This window comes from Petromyzon marinus, chromosome 22, assembly GCF_048934315.1.
Source record: "Petromyzon marinus isolate PM22_M1 ecotype Great Lakes invasive population chromosome 22, UKy_Petmar_22M1.pri1.0, whole genome shotgun sequence".
In the NCBI taxonomy this organism is placed as follows: Eukaryota; Metazoa; Chordata; class Hyperoartia; order Petromyzontiformes; family Petromyzontidae; genus Petromyzon; species Petromyzon marinus.
Genome location: NC_133688.1, coordinates 18,666,528 through 18,683,528, shown reverse-complemented (window position 1 = coordinate 18,683,528; position 17,001 = coordinate 18,666,528). Strand labels below are relative to the sequence as shown.

At 51.1% G+C, this 17,001-nt stretch overlaps 1 protein-coding gene across 2 annotated transcripts in view; it reads right to left on the bottom strand.

Moving 5' to 3' along the window:
- ADGRD2 (adhesion G protein-coupled receptor D2) overlaps positions 1–17,001 on the bottom strand; it is an 82,359-nt gene that overhangs the window by 62,794 nt on the left and 2,564 nt on the right. For both annotated transcript variants that reach the window (XM_076068807.1, XM_076068808.1), the window contains exons 3-14: positions 16,613–16,646; positions 14,710–14,994; positions 14,134–14,564; positions 9,713–9,953; positions 7,854–8,105; positions 6,777–6,862; positions 3,900–4,184; positions 2,544–2,661; positions 2,124–2,261; positions 529–652; positions 289–412; positions 114–169 (exon numbers count right to left, since the gene is read on the bottom strand). In XM_076068807.1, coding sequence (XP_075924922.1) covers positions 114–169; positions 289–412; positions 529–652; positions 2,124–2,261; positions 2,544–2,661; positions 3,900–4,184; positions 6,777–6,862; positions 7,854–8,105; positions 9,713–9,953; positions 14,134–14,564; positions 14,710–14,994; positions 16,613–16,646 — 2,174 coding nt within the window. The remainder of the gene's footprint in view (positions 1–113; positions 170–288; positions 413–528; positions 653–2,123; positions 2,262–2,543; positions 2,662–3,899; positions 4,185–6,776; positions 6,863–7,853; positions 8,106–9,712; positions 9,954–14,133; positions 14,565–14,709; positions 14,995–16,612; positions 16,647–17,001) is intronic.

Below are 17,001 nucleotides of genomic sequence, written 5' to 3'. Positions count from 1 at the left end.
TCGGCTTGGCGCCCTTCACATTCGAGCCACGTGGCCACTTCCAATTTTTAAAGTTTTTTTTTTTTACATTCAGAACGAAGCAAGAAGGGTGTATGTTGACAATCGGTACTCACTGTGGCTTAAAATCCCAGAATACACACATGGGTTTTGCAGGTTTTAGAGAGACGGCCTGAAACAAGACAAGAGAATAACTGCTTTATTGAATGACGCCGATGGGATTATGGTGTTTTATTTCGTTGTTTTTTAATGCCCAGCTTTTGATGTCCGTGCCGTTTGCGAGCGGCGTACCTGAGTGACATGATGCAGCGTGTACTGCACGGATGTTGAGATCTCAGTCGGGGCCCCGCCAAGAACTCTGGGTAATCGCGTTGAAGATGAAACGACAGCTGTTCCCAGAACTCTCTGCTCTCTCCTGGACATTTAACGGAATTTTTGATTTGACAAACATAAAAAAACACTTTAATTTGTTGCCATTTTTTCCCCCGCGACTCGGTTTTATAATGCGGGAACCCTTTAAGGCAGACTCACCGTGCTCTGCCATCCTTGGTGAGGAACACGGGCCCCCTGCTGTACTGAAGCAAGGCAGCGTCAGAACCAAGTAGAGCTGGGAGGCTGCTGTAATGAGCGTGAATGAAGGTAAGAGCTTCATGCCCTAGTTGCACATACATCCAACAACATCATCATCATCATCCGCAAGGATTACTGCTGTACGAAGGCATCCCCCAAGCTGTCGCTATCCACAACAGTTCTGAGATGCAACAATCCACCAGGCAAGCAGCATGCGAGTCGATTGCATCGCTCCACCTCCGCGATTGACGTCCTAACCTGTACCTACCCTGCCACTGTCGTGGTTGATGAAATCCTAGTTGCAGGTTACTGGACATCAGTGGAAAATAGCTTCACACCTTGTCGGATTCCTCCAGTTTCAAAAGAAATATTCTGATTCTGCTCAAAGGGACTGCGTTCCAGGCTGCACTGGCGTTGTGAGAAAGATATATGGCCACGTTGCACCACTGCTAGACAATCATTCCCCATAACACATTCCTGCGGAGAGAGCTGGTAAGAACGTTGGGTTGTTCGGTCAATGGCAAGGGTCAACGGCGGCGTGGTGTATTCCGCAAATATGCCCGACTGTGAGGGCGGGCACAAGCCGGCGTGAGTAGGTTAAACGTTGAATTTTATAAGGGCACCACGGGGTGACCAGCCCCTCCCCACCCAGCCCCACCCCTCCCACCCCCCACCCAGCCCCACCCTCCCCACCCAGCCCCTCCCCACCCTCCCCTCTACACCAGGCCCACCTCTCCCATTTTTGGATGCACAACGGACGGACGGACACAATAATCCCCTGTGGGCTGGTGTAACCAGGAGGTTCCTACCAGTATAAATCAGACTGCTGGGGGCAGGCACCGATAGCAGACGTCTATTCACGCTGGCACGGCACACAAGGGGGCAGCATGGCCAGTACCACGCCCGGCTGCTCTTGTCTCCCCCAATGCAAATGTTCACACACCTCACCTGGTACTCGTTTAAGGATGAGTCAACCATAGGGTAGACCCAAAAAGGTTCTGACACAATTAGCCACCGATGTGAACCGTGGCGGTGAATCGAATGTAGGTCACTGGCTTCTTATCGCAAGCACTGGAACACCACCACCACCACCAACAAAGATCCCCCTATAGCCTTAACAAACTGTTGGGGGAAGCGCTGTTAGCGAGCACCTATGAAGGCCGCAACGGCACACGAGGGGGTGGGTGGGTGGCCAGCAGGACGCCCTGCTGCCTTTATCTCCCTAGTGGCGATGTTTACACACCACACCAGGCACTCATTTGAGGCGGAATTGACCTAGGGGAGGCCCAGCAACGGTTCAGATAATCGTCACGGGTGTTGCGCCGTGAGCGGCAATCGAACTCGGGTCGCCGGGTTCGTAGCGCAGCGTAGTGCTAACCGCTACACCACGGCTACTCCCCCAGGACCACACAAACCAAAGATGCCCCAAATAGCCTTAATAGCCTGCGGGGCAAGTGTCGTTAGTGAGCACCCAGAAGCACACGCACGCAAAACAACGACACAGAAACACCCAAATGGAAACACCGAAGTGATCGGTCTGTGCGAGAGATCCGTACCTGCGGATAGCAATCTCTCAACCTCTGCGGCGGGTATCTCGATCTGGTTGCTGCTCTGGCTTTCGGCTTCGTCACTGGGGTTGAAGACCACTCCGCTCACTCGCACGCCTTCCAGCTCCAGGTGCTCAATGCGCAAATCTGAAAGCGTCAAACACAACGGCGCCCCCAATCACCGTGGCACGGCACGGACGCTGGGCACCTTAAAATATAAAAACAATAATTTAGATTTATTTTATTTACGTGCAGATTTTGTGCATCTTCAGAGAGAGACGGAGAGAGAGAGCATGATATCTTATGATTAATACGCCCGCAGTATTAACCAGAGCGCCCTGCGGAATTTGAACCGTGAATCGGCGAACACGCCTCTCGCCCCGCCGAGCCACCGCCCCGAACTGTCGGTGCCACATGCGAGGTCCTCACCAATGTTCTCCTCGCTGAGGGTGATGTTGAGCTTTTCGGACGACAGCGAGTCGGCCAACTGAAACGCAAACTTATCCAAACTCTCCACCACAGCCATCGGGCCTCCGCTGCCGACCACCTATACAGCAGACGCAAAAAAGACGAAGGTCCCCCGTATAGCCTTGCCAGACTGTTGGGGCAAGTGCCACTAGCGAGAAGCATATGAAGGCAGCAACAGTACACGAGGGGGTGGCTGGCCAGCACCATGCCCGGCCGCCTTTGTCTCCCCGGTGGCGATGTTTACACACCGCACCAGATACTCATTTGAGGCTGAGTCGACCTAGCGGGAGGCCCAGGACCGGTTCGGGTCACCGTCACCGGTGTTGGGCCGTTAGCGGCAAAAATCAATCTCGGGTCGTCGTGTCCGAAGCGCAGGTCGCTCACCGTTGCACGACCGCTCCCCACACACACAGACACACACGCAGACACACGCACACGCATGAACGCGTGTTGATTAAACCGCACACCGAGGGTCGATGAACAACCGCTGTGCGACAAGGCGCAGGTCATGTCCTCCGTGGTGACCAGTCTCAGCACGCAGGCTCAGCTCCACGTTCACAGTCACGGCTCAGCTTAGACTTGGTTTGCGGCTCAAGCGAGCCGGCGCTGAGCCAAGCACTCAACGCGAGCCGGCTCTGAGCACGGTCCCAGCAACGCGCGAGATTTCCACGAGGTCAGCCGGAGCCGAGCCACGGCCGAGCCGCTCGTGCGTATTCACAAGCAACGGAGCGGCTCAACCCAGAGCGAAAGAAGTTCAACATGTAGACAGCATTAAAAAAAGAAGAGAGCTGAGCTGGTACGGCTGAGCCCGTGGGCAATTCAAACCGGGTTCTTGAGTGAAAGTGAATCGATGATCTCAGCACGGCCACCAATGAGTGCATAGAAAAACTATCTCAATCAATGTGTTGCTGCGCTTGATTTGGCCAAATTCCAGCTGCGAGCATTAAAAATATCGGATTGTACATCGTGCGATGAACATCACTCTCCGTGGTGGGGTGGGGTTGGTGGGGTGGGTGGTAAATTGAACAACTCTGAAGCACTTTTCATCCAATTGAACCACATTCGAGTAATTGATCATACCAAAAAGTAACAAATCAATTTCTCGCATCCTTTCCACGAGATAGTGGTGCAGTATGTACGTTGAACCTCTTTCGCACCGTACGTAGCCATCCGCGCTGATCAGAGGTGCACGTGTTAGAAATTGCCTTATCATTATTACCGCTGTGATAGCGCTGTTAGTTGCTGGCCACTTGACGCTTTGGCCCATTTTGAGTAACTCACGTGAACAAAAACAAAAGGATAAAATCCAAGGCGCACCTGCTCTATGCGCTGCCACTGCCCCGAGTTGTTCGGGGAGAGACAGCCGCTGGCGAGGGCCACAAAGCGACCCGCCAGGTCGCCGGGGGCCCCGATGTGGGGCCGCCCCTCCACCAGGCCCATGTCGGCCACGCTGCCCAGCAGCCGCGCGACGGCCAGCAGGTCGGCCGGAGCCAGCGCCACGCGGTCGCCCTCCATCGCCTGCAGGGCGGCCCCCATCAGCACGCCCGCCTCCGACGCGTTGGCGAGCAACTTGGTGCTGTTCAGCGCCAGGTAGTCGGACACCTGCGGGGAGGTGCGATCGTGTGGTAGTTTTGTCTCTGGTGAGGCCGCTATGCCCCCCCCCCCACCACCACCACCCTCTAACTCCCTCCCCCTGCATTACTTCCTGTCTCTCAATCTAGATTTGAAGTTTTCGTGACTGCAGGGATCCATACTCTTTGGTTCTTTCGGTAAAGTCACGTAGGTAGAAAATAAGGTCAATTAAATCACGACGTTTCGGGCGCAATACAAGTGCCCGTCATCAGGTGGAACAACCACAGCAATGAACAATTGCTGAAGTGGGCAAAAGGAGGCTGCTTGTGACAAGAGGCTATATAAGTAAGAGAGGGGTGGGGGGAGGAGCCAGGGAGGAGAGATAGAGATGGTGGGGGTGTGGGGTAGGGGGAATGGAGTACGGCAAAATGCCCCGCTCACTTCCCAGCCCGGCCTTGTGTTGTACTCGGTGTTGGAGCTTGCACTTCCCCACTCCCCCTACCCCACACCCTCACCCTCTCTATCTCTCCTCCCTGGCTCCTCCCCCCCCCCATCTCTTACTTATATAGCTTCTTGTCACAAGCAGCCTCCTCTTGCACACTTCAGCAATTGTTTATTGCTGTGGTTGTTCCACCTGATGACGGGCACTTGTGTTGCGCCCGAAACGTCGTGATTTAATTTATTTTATACCTACGTGACTTTACCGAAAGAACCAAAGAGTATGGATTCCTGTCTCTCCTTCTCTCCAGAGGATGAGTAAGTGTGTTAAGTGGGTGAGTCAGTGAGTGAGTGGGGAAGTGAGTGGGTGAGTGAGTGGGTGAGTGAGTGGATGAATGAGTGAGTGTAGCAAATCCGATGACTGTTGTTTGCCAATCCATTGCCGGTTGAAGGCTCTCCCCGAGTCCCCGCCATCTCTCACAACCCTGCGATGTTACTGGAAGACATTACCGTTTGGCAAATGAGACTCGTGCCAAATGTTGGGATGCAAGAAATGTGCAAAAAAATGTTGCCTGTGTGTGTGCGTATATTTAAAGTGTGGCACATTCCTGGACTGAACGCCTTTTATTCAGCATTGCCAACCAGTTCCTGGAAAGTTAAGCCGCACATCTGGCTTCAGGGAAACACGGCCAAGGGTAGAGGAACGGGAACGGGGAAGTGTTTTGATTGGTCCATTCATTTGTTCTGTTAAACCATTTTGGTGGCTTGCTTGGGCACACTTTAGCTCGTTTTCTCAGGCACCGGGACAGTAACTCCTGAGCAGGAGATGCGCTAGGCTCAAGCACATAAAACGAATGCGTAGGGCCGCAAGTATGTTGATTTGAATATAAAACGTAGAAAAAATGTTTAGTTTTATATAAAGTGATTCTTTATTTTTCCTGTACTTTGCACTCCTCATCGTGTTTTTTGTATTGGTTGTTGTTGTTGTTGTAGCGTTCTGACCTGCCCCTACTGGACATCTGTGAAACAAAACGCTTTATAGGTAATCGGATTCCTCCGGTATGAATAAATATTCATATTCTGACGTCAAGTTGGACCTGGGTGCGTGAAGAAACGGGGCGCATCATATACCATCTCGAATCTAAATCTGAATAAACATCACCAGCTGATTAACGCAACACCACGCCAATCTATCTCTCACTTCTATGTAGTCTGCATCTCTCTCATCTCATCTCATTACATCTCAAATTTATTTTCCTACATCTATATTACCGAACAGCATCCTCTATCTTTTGTCCATATCTCTTCTATCATACCACTCAGAATTGCATCAATTTAAAGCCCCCCCCCCCCCCATTGTCTAGAACAGGGGTCGGAAAACCGAAATAATGAGGAGGCATTTTTCCTTTCGAATTCGGCAAAAAAACCCTCAATATTTCAAGATCCGCCATGCACGTGGTGAACACGAGACGGTCGTCCTTGATGAATTACGTCACGAAGCAGCGGTCCTTGAAGAGCCGCACGCCGCTCCGAAGCCCCAAGTTGCCGACCCCCTGAGTTAGCCCAGCCATTCCTCGCTCCTAACGGACCAATGCCCGTGACGGACGCTTATGTTGCGACTGAAACGTCGTACTTTTTTCTATCTACGTGAATTTACCGAAAGAACCAGAGAGTATGGATTCCTGCAGTCACGAAAGCTTCAAATAAATTTCGAATATTGGTTTCAGCTGCCCGTGGATTAAACTGTGTTCTCAAGTGTGGTGAGTTGATGGTCTCGATCGGCGGGCATTAAAAAAAACAAACACAAATTCATCTTCAAAACGCGTCTCTTTCTGCTTCTTCCCTCGCACTGCTCCACTTTGGAATTCCCTTTCACCCACATCATCGCCTCTTCACCCCCCACCCCACTACCCGTGAAGCTCTTAACAGTAATAAAATGTATGAAATGGAGGAACGAGTTTAACTCCTATCCAATACAACTTCGTGAGAGCGCTGTTCGTCCATGGCTGTCCTGACGTTTTGGGAACTTTTTCAGCCAGTGCTCGTGCAAACTGTGTTTAAAATAAAATAAAAAGTATAACCACGACGTTCGGATTGTACACACGTCCGTTTGACGCTCTGAAAGCGCCGGGAGGGTGATTTCCCCCTCCCCCCCCCCCAAAAAAAAAAAAAACGTGAACCCACCAGAGAGCCACCGATGAGACCGTTGAGTTTGGCAGCAAACGGCGTTTCGGACTCCGTAGCCAGCGCCTGGTAACTCTCGTAGGCACCTACAACGACCCAGCACATGCAGGAAGATGTCAGCACTCACTGTTCTAGACGATACCTCTGGGGTGGCAAGGTGGTGAGAGCAGTGGGTTATCCCTCGTGGCTCATGGGCAAGAAGGCCCTCGGTTTGATTTCCGATCCGGACGCGTTTCTGCGTGGGACGTAGGTGTTCTCCCACTGTTCGGCATGGGTTTTTCTGGTTTCTTTCCGTAGATCAAAACATACGTTGTGTCTCTGGGACCTTTTTGTCAGCATCAAAAACGATGAAAAAGAAGAAAAGGTTTTACCCTTTCTGGCAATGAAACAAGTGAAAAGATGTTCAAACACTAAATAGATACCTATTGCAAGGTATCAAGTCCGCATTAACCACACATACTGATAATTATTTATGCATTGTCTTTGAAACTGATTGGCCTACACCGCTGGCCAACATCTTAATGCTGAAAATAAATATTCGAGGCTCAGTCGACTTCACACACAAAGATCCCCCATATAGCCTGGACAGACGATTGGGGGCAAGTGCTCTTAGTAGCGAGTAGCAGCACTTATGAAGGCCGGCAAGGTGGCACACGAGGGAGGGTGGGTGGCCAGCACTACACACGACCACCTTTGTCTCCCCTGTGGCGATGTTTACTCATTTTAGGGGAGGGGGGACAGAAATTGTTAAAATATTCGTCACCGATGTTGGCCGTGAGCAAGAATCGAACTCGTGTCGCCGCGTCCGTAGCGCAGCGCACTAACCGCTCCACCATCGCTCCCCGTACGCAACCACCGTCGTTCACCAATAAGTGGCGTCACCACGGCGCCTGTGCCAGGCCAGGTGCACTTTGAGGCCACGTGAAGTGTCGAAGGCTCGCTGATAGGTCACGCGACAGACCCAGGTTGCCATGGGTCGACCGACTGAGACGACTGGCAGATGCACCAGCTGCACCCCCTTACCGTGCCGACACCATCGCACACACGCGCACACGGACGGACGTTGGCGCGACGCACTCTGCCGGTACTCGCAGAGGAAGGGCTTCCTGTCGTCGCAGCTCGACACCTCCCAGCGGCCCGTGGCTGGGTGCAGCGCGGCGCAGCCCCCAGCGCAAGCGCCGCCAGCGCCCGCAGCGCCGCCGCCGCTCACGTTGTGGAAGGTCGACACGGAGCCGTCGGCCCAGGTCACGGCGACGGGCGGCGCTTGCCGGCGGGCGCCGGGCTCGCCGCCACCGCGGGCAAAGCCGATCGTCACTCCGGGCGTGGAATCTGACGACGGAAGATCGGGGTGGGGGAGAAAGGAAACGGGGGGCTCACACGCAGCGCGTTTACGCGCATTGCCAGCAGCTGCCCCGCAATATTTGCAGGAACTTCTTCTTCTTCTGTCGTACGGCTGATGTCGACGCAGAGCAACAACCACTGCAATGGCACATTCAGGTGGTCAAGCCAGCCAACCGCAGCAGGAGTAGCGGAGTGTATCGCCACTGTGATGTCTCCTTCGTATTTGTGGTGTGGGCATTGGAACTGATCCATCTTTATACACCGACGAAGGTTCTTGGGATCTTCGGATCGCCTTCTTGTAAGTACTCCGAAGTCAAGGCTCTGTTCCTGGAGGGCTGATCGCGCTTTTGCCAGTGCAGCTCCCAAGCTTTGGACCAACATTTTGCCTTTGCTAACAACACAATCCGAGTCGTTAGATATATTTAAAATCTGTTCTAGAAACTCACCTCTGTAAACTGGCCATGAACCACCGCTCGGTCTGGCCGTTGACCCTGCAGGCTCCTGTTTTTCGGTAAAGTCACGTAGATAGGTTAAAAGAAAATGACAAAAAAATAAGAAAAAAATAGACATATTCTTAGTTTTTTCGGTAAAGTCACGTTGAACTTTACCGAAAAAACTAAGAATATGAATTACTGCAGTCACGAAAGCTTTAAATCAAAATTTAAAAAAATAGACGTTTCGATCGCAACACAAGTGGTCGTTTTTTTTCCTGAAGACGACCGCTTGTGTCGCGATCGAAACGTCTAGTTTTTGTCTTATTTTTTTTGTCATTTTCTTTGAACCTATCTACGTGACTTTACCGAAAGACCCAAGACTATGAATTCCTGCAGTCATGAAAGCGTTAAGTCAAGATTTAGGCTCCAGTTTATTTCCTGATTTCCATACACGGGCGCAACATTGGGATCTACGGATGAGAGGTGCCGCCAACACCTCTCACGATCCTGCGATGTAATCATCCGCCCAGCACCTGCGCATGAGCTGATGATTTCACCACTCCATTTCCCTGGCACGCACTCATCCTGGGTGCATTCCGTCCCTTGGCTGCCAATTTGTCGTCATTTTTCCATCAACGGTTCCATCGTCCCTTCCCGCGACGTGTCCTGGCCAAAAGCCTTTTTTTAATTGTATTTCTATTTTCAGCAACAACACAACGGAGAATAGAACCGGAGTAGGGTATACATTGTCCAACGTTGATACGCTGGCAACACATACACACACTTTTCTTAACAGTTTAACCTGCGTGTGTGTCTCACTCTCGATGGCATTCTACGCATGCGGCGCATGGATTATGCAACGCTCTCCAACGTAAGTATTCGTGGGCGTTTAATTTAACGGGTGTAATTTGAAGCATGCATGGCACGTTGACATTGAACTATCGGTACGCAGGTAAGGATCGAAGTTTCAAATCAACATTCGCAAATGTGTCTGCTGTATCGAGCACTAATCTTCAGCGTCAGGGTTATTTTTTTGAAGGAAGATGGACGATGTGAAGGGAGGTAACGAGGCTCTTCCAAAACGTTGGTTGCTGCAACGGCAAAGGCTTTGTCAGCTTTTCCGATTCTTGTTTTAGCTGTGTCCCCCCACCACCCACGTACCGTTACATTGGAGGACGTGCTGGGAGATCCTCACGGAGCTCTCCACCTCCAGCTGGCACAGGTCCCAGGAGAAGAGGAGCGACGCGTCGCTGGCGGCGCCGGCGGCGTGGGGCGGTGCGCACGACGATGCCAGCGCCGCCACCTCGTCCTCGCCCAGCTCTCGCCGCCACAGCCGCAGGTCGGTGAGGTTGCCGCTGAACGCCTCGTCGCGCTTGAACGCGCCGCCCAGGGAATCTTGCTCCTGTGAGGAGCGACGTCGATGGCAACGATGATGATGATGATGACCACGGCGATAATGACGATGATGATGACGACGATGATGACGATGATGATGATGACGACGATGATGATGACGGCGATAATGACGATGATGATGATGACGACGACGACGATGATGACGATGATGATGACGATGATGACGACGACGACGATGATGACGATGATGACGATGATGATGACGGCGATAATGACGATGATGATGACGATGATGATGACAAAAAATGTTGATAGCGACGATGATGACGGTGGTGATGATGGTGATGGTGGTAATGACGACAGTCAATGGAGCACGCAGATAAAAATATAATGGTGTATTTGTATGGCGTCATTCATGCTTATTGCCTCCCACAACTGTTGTCCATTGATTATATGTCTGCCAAATCCCATTTATAGCAACTGCCAAGCAGATGAAAACCCTCAGAAAATGAAATTGAACAAACAAATCAGGAAATTGCACAAAAACTAAAGGCACAAAAACATTTCACAACAGAGACATTTGTCCATTCAGTCTCAACCCAGACTACAATCCCAATTTCTTGAAACATGCCAAATCGTTTTCCCGGAATGAATGCCATTTTGCCAATTGAACCTTTCCCAATTTTTGTTTGTTATAAATGATAATGAAAATATATATACGTACGTCCAATAGATTGTGGTGCGTGAAAACAAGATGACAATGTATACGATTTGCCAAAATATCTCTCCTATCCAAAAACGAGGTGAAACAAAAGACCTGGGTATCCTTTTTCAAGATAATATATTAATGACTTTAGGATGCAGTAAATCGATTGCAAGTTGAAATCAGATCTACGTGACGAATCCTGTCCCATCGCAAGCACAGGTACGGCCCTTTGTTAGTCCGCTCACGTGTGGAGGCCTTTTCGCGTTACGCGGCTAGTGGAGGTTACTCCCACGCAGGGAAATGGGACTTAAACTATAAACCTTTATATTTGTTTAATTGTTTTACCAGGCAAGGCCCGCTGAGCCTATATAGCTCTGTGGACAGTGCGGGGGTGGGCGAGAGGTGGGAGGGTCTCCCACACCATGAATACATCTTGGGGGCAAATGATTTCCATTCGCCACCCCTAGCCCCCAGTCCACATCTTTGTCGACATGGGATAGGAGCTAATTATCTTCATTTTAACAGTCAAAAGTAAACATGGTTAATGCGCACTCTTTACTATTGAGATGCTGCCTAGCGTAGTTTACGCATTTGTTTTTAGTAATTTAAAAGCCAGATCGCTCAGTGGAGAGAAGCGTTAGCAGCAGCAGCAACCACCACTCCCTAAGGGTAGACCAATGCCCCGAGCGACTGCTGCAAACGAGACTCATCCGGCCTCTCGAGTTCACATCTGGGTTAAACACAAGGAAATCTGTTGAACCTTAGGGGAACGCGGTTTGAACCAAGGGTGGCCAGAAGCCAGATTCGAACGCAGGGGGCCTCTCTCTGCGGTTCCAACTTCACCGTCTCTGACCTCCGAGCCACCCGGCCTGCCCCCTATAACGCGTCCGCTGTCGTGACACGGCACGGATGCCAAGGCCTCCAACAAAAACTGCTGCACGTCCACCACCCACTACGCTTTAAAAAAAAAACGGTTCTGAAAAAATAACACCAAATACACCGAGGAGTCTTTACGGTTTTATATATATAGAAAAGGTGGTCCGTATCAGCCAGTTTGCATTGTTGCTTAGGAAACTCGCACACGACCGCTCGCGCGCACGCGCGCGCGCGTCACGAGTGTCCAAACGAGGCGCGCGCTCGGGGGAATTTTACTGAAAGTACGGGATTGGAAAAAAGTTAAAATAAATAAATTTGTGTTTCAAAGGCTAACTCGGGGGGAAGCCCATGAGAGGCCCTTTCCTGCGATCATGACCCCCCCCCCGGTAACTTACGGAATGAGCCGCGGGTCTCCGGAGGGAAGCTCACGACTCACTGCAATTTGTTGAAAGCCGTAATTTGTTGACGGGCGTTTACCACGGGAAGAAGGAGAACAAGGAAAACAACTTTGATTTCATTTCCTCCCCACCCCCCCCCCCCCCCACGTCGATTAATTATTTATTTAATCACATTTTCATTTGTCTAGCGAGCGGGGATTTACTGTTGCTGCTCTTGGCCCGCTCTCGTTCAACAGCTTCAAAGGAAATCTCGAGTGGGGGGAGAAACAGCCGTGTCCGTAATTAAACCTCGGTCGTACAAACGCACTGCATGTGCACACGTACACAAATATATATTTGATGTTAACACGTGCGGTAGTCGGTCGATCGAATATAGGTTTCGTCATTCAAAGAACAAAAAAAACTTGACCTTGTGCGATAACGCTGTAGGGAATAATTCATACCCGCCGGTCTTTAAAGATTTATGGCTTTCGTTGGCAAACAAGAAAAATAAAACCCTCAAGTACTTGGGTGCCAGTTTCAGGGTCAAACCTGGAAAATCACCTACAGAGACAAGAACGGCGACGATGATGATGATGATGACGACGATGACGACCATGATGATGATGACGATGATGACGACCATGATGATGATGACAACGAAGATGATGATGACGAAGATGATGATGATGATGACCAAGATGATGATGATGACGAAGATGATGATGACGAAGATGATGATGACGAAGATGACGACGATGATGATGACGATGATGATGATGACGACGATGACGACGATGATGATGACGATGACGATGATGATGACGAAGATGATGATGATGACGAAGATGATGATGATGACGAAGATGATGATGACGAAGATGATGATGACGATGGTGATAACAACGATGATGTTAATGATGACGACGATGATGATGATGATGACAACGACGATGATGATGACTACGAAGATGATGATGATGATGACGAAGATGATGATGATGATGATGACGAAGATGATGACAAAGATGATGACGAAGATGATGACGAAAATGATGATGATGACGAAGATGATGATGACAAAGATGATGATGATGATGACGACGAAGATGATGATGACGAAGATGATGACGAAGATGATGATAAGCATTCCTCGCACGCTTACCGCACTCCGCCGAGGCGCCGGCAGTGACCTCTGACGTCAAAAAATTGCAACTTGTGCACTCAACGAAAGGTTGCGGCGCGTTCCTTTAGCTCGCCGGTGAAAGCTGCCCGAATGTTAATATCCTAGCGGCGAATTAACACTTTCAAGTGCTCGTCAGGTAACCCCGTGGACCTCGTCTCCAGGTGACGGCAGTGTGGGGGGGGGGGGGGTCTCAACCCTCGCCCCCCAGTACACATCTCTGTGGACGTGGGATAGGAGCTGATTTGCCTTAATTTTAACAGTTAAAAGTAAACATGGTTAATGTGCACTGTTTACTATTGAGATGCCGTCGAGAGTACGTTACGCTTTTTTCGGGTAGTAATTTAAAAAGCGTCATCGCTCAGTGGAGAGAAGCATTAGCTTGCGAGGATGGGTTAATAATAAACCTGAATCTCAGACAGGCATTCGAACTCGCATAATTTGCATGTTAAGCTAAGCAGCGCTGCTTCCTACCCACTCGGCTACAGCCCCTTCACACAATTAAAGCTAAACCAAAAGTTTATTTTTTTTATTTGATCAGGTAAGGTCCATTGAGCTGTATAGCTCTTTTTCAGAAGCGACTTGACAGCTGAACGAAGTGGCTCATCACGTGGCCATTCATAGCAGCCAAATACTCTAAATGTTGAGGAAAAAAACAGAGGGACCCGGAGAAAAATTCACGCGACCATGGGGAGTTAACCTGAGCGGCGCACACCCACCTACCTACCCACTTACCCACCCAGCCACCTACCCAGCCACCTACCCACCCATCCACCCACCTACCCACCCACCTACCCACCTGCGTGACAATGAACACCCTCTGCTGGCCGTGTCCTGTCCCCTCCGCCTACAGCTCCTCCACACGGTTAACCTGAGCGGCACACACCCACTAACCCACCTACCTACCCACCGACCGATCTACCTACCCACCAACCCACCCACCTACCTACCTGCGTGACAATGAACACCCACCCCTCTGCTGCCATGTCCCCTCCGGCTACAGCTCCTCCACGCAGTTAACATTAACGGCGCACACCCACCCACCTACCCACCTACCTACCCACCTACCCACCCACCCACCCACCTGCGCGATGATGAACACCCCTCCGCCGGCGATCTTGCTGCCCGTGTTGAGGCCGCGGCCGGACTCGCGCTTGGCACCGTCCACGTAGATGGCCCACGAGCCGTCGCGGCCGCCCCACGCGACGCACACGTGGCGCCAGCGGCCGTCGGCCAGCGAGCGCAGCGGGCGGTAGGGGCCGTGCTTGCCGTGCACGATGAGCGCCACCTGGAGCGCCTCGCCGGCGGCCGAGGGCACGTTGGCGCGCAGCTGGAAGGCGTTGGTGAAGTCGGGCGCGGCGTACGAGAAGAGGGTGAGGATTCCCGGCTGCGGGTCGAGGCACTGCACGCGAAGGCACGCGGTGACGGCGTCCAGGTCGGGCACGGGGACGTGCAGGCGAGCGAACTTCTTGTCGGTGCGCTCCGGGAACTCCAGCATGGGGACGCTGGGCGCTTCTGCGGAGGGAGACGCCAATGTTGCCCGATTTGTAAAAGGGCTTCCCGACGGTGAGCGCAATTTCAACTGAAAATTGCGAAAGATCAACGACGTCAAACTTTTTTTTTAATATATAGGAAAGTTCAACATCGCAAAATAGCGTACCGAGGCCACCGACGGAAGAGGCTTGGGAAGGGGGGCGTCCCGGCCTCCCCGAAGCGCCGGTGTCGCCGGACGCGGCCCAGCTGACCCGCGCCCCTATCCAGAGTGAGGGACGAGGTCCCGGCGTGCCGCGCGGGCTCAGGAGTCGAGCCAGGGCCACGTTGTCCGCGGCCGAGGTGACGCTGGCCAGGCGGCCGAAGCGGCGGTGGCATGCTCGCTCCGCCGCTGCCCATCGCTCTGGCTCCATCGTCTCCTCGTAGTGGGAGCCCAGCCGTGAAAATTGCCCGCCTGCGAAAGTCGAAAGTCGTTTTTGCGAGCTTGCCTCGCCTTGGCGACGCGGCGATCGTCCAAATCGCGGGGGTTGTTCTACGACCGCCGTGGACTTCACGCGTCGGAAGAGGTTTTTTTTTTTCCGCAGCGGGCGATGTTACAATTCGTAAATATATTTTTGTTGTTGTTTTGGGTAAGGCCACGTTACGATCTGACCCACGTGTGTGTTTGTGCGCGTCGTGGACCCTTCTCCAATTTTTAAAAAATGTATTTGTTTCAACGAAGAAACCGTGAGAGAAGCATTACCCCAATCAGAGTGATGGCACCGGCCGGAGTGTCATGATAGCACGCTGAACTTCAACATTCCGTAAGATCATGGGGGCATTTCGATTTAAAGCTTTCGTGACTGCAAGGATTCATCTTCTTTGGTTCTTTCGGTAAAGTCACGTGGAATGAGAATACAATTAATAAAATAACACAATAAAATTCTCACGACGTTTCGGCCACAACGCGTTGTGTGTTATTTTATTATTTTATTCTCGTTTTACGTCACTACCGAAAGAACCAAAGAAGATCATGGGAGTAGGCTGTCAAAGCGCTCGCGGTACTACGCGGTGTCCAGTAGAGGGCAGCGTAGGAACGCATCCCTTGCAGGCTTCGCTTAACTCGTGGCGGTGTTCACACAACAACGCGTTTTCGCTATAACGCGGTTCTTACTTCCGGGACCACTTTTCACACGACGTGGAACGCGCCCCGCGGTACAACGCGGAACACGATGTAACGCGGAACGCGTTGTGACAGGCGTCAGGGTCAGGATTACACCCACGACCTCCTGTATACCAGGCGAGGTGGTTAACATCTCGCCACAGTGGTTCCCCATTATTGGCGAGGCCCCCAAAAAAATTATTTTCTGCTTAGGGCCCCCCATGGGTCTGCACCATCACTGCCCGCGGGAGAGGCAATACTCTCCTCCACCTCCATCGTTCAAAATATGTAGTCTCTCTATGAATCCAAGGGCCAGTGCAGAAATCGGTACTACCAAAGGTAGCAAAGCATAAGTCGTACTTTTGTATTCATGTGGCCAATGAGAGTGAATTTACTTGATAACCCACAAACGTCAAGTAGTTATTGATTCATTCACCGTTATTGGCCAAATACAGTCAATGAATTGGAACCAACTAAAGTTATGCAACATCTCGATTTCCGCACCAACAATTAGCACGGTTGGCGACGTACGGTGCAAAAGAAGTTCAACGTACATACAACTGGTGGTACCGACAAATTCAATATTTGGTCTGGGCATACAGACTAATTAATTCCCTCTTTGCCCATGATCCCAACCGGGGCCCCCTCTTCTGCCCAGCACATCTGCCCAGATGGAGTAATGAAACTCATCACGTAGATGCGTCTGGTCGTTATACATTTGAGGTGTGGAACACCAGCCCGTTTAACGCAACATTACACAGCCAGCTTTGTATAATGTCTACGGCGTGTTCAGCGTAAATATGCAGCAATACGATACACTTCACTCACCACTTACCCCTCCCCACCACCACCACCACACACATCCCAAGACCCTAACACCTCTGGCTATAACCCGAGGGCAGATTTATTGCGATGAAAAGTCAGGTCTCACCGGGGCTTGTGTGAACGCAGGTAAACTGGAACACCTTGGGGCGGGGGGAATGAGATGCGAGTTATTTAGCAATGCAAATGTGCTCAAGTCATCATCATCAGTAGAATGGCACCTATGGTGATCCATCTATAGATACCCCACTGAAATGCCATGGAGACATTTGCCAAGGGGATTTTCAACGTTTCATTTCAAAGCTTTGAAGGTGTCCCCCACATTCTCCTGTGTCAGAGCCGTCACTTCTATCACAATATTCAATCGCCTGTTATCAACGAGGGCCATTGGCTAAAACGTCGCCTATTTTGCTATTCCTTGTCAGCTTTTAGGCCACTATTATTATTACTATGTATGGTGCGAAAGAAGTTCTACATACACAGAAATGTGTTGAGCTT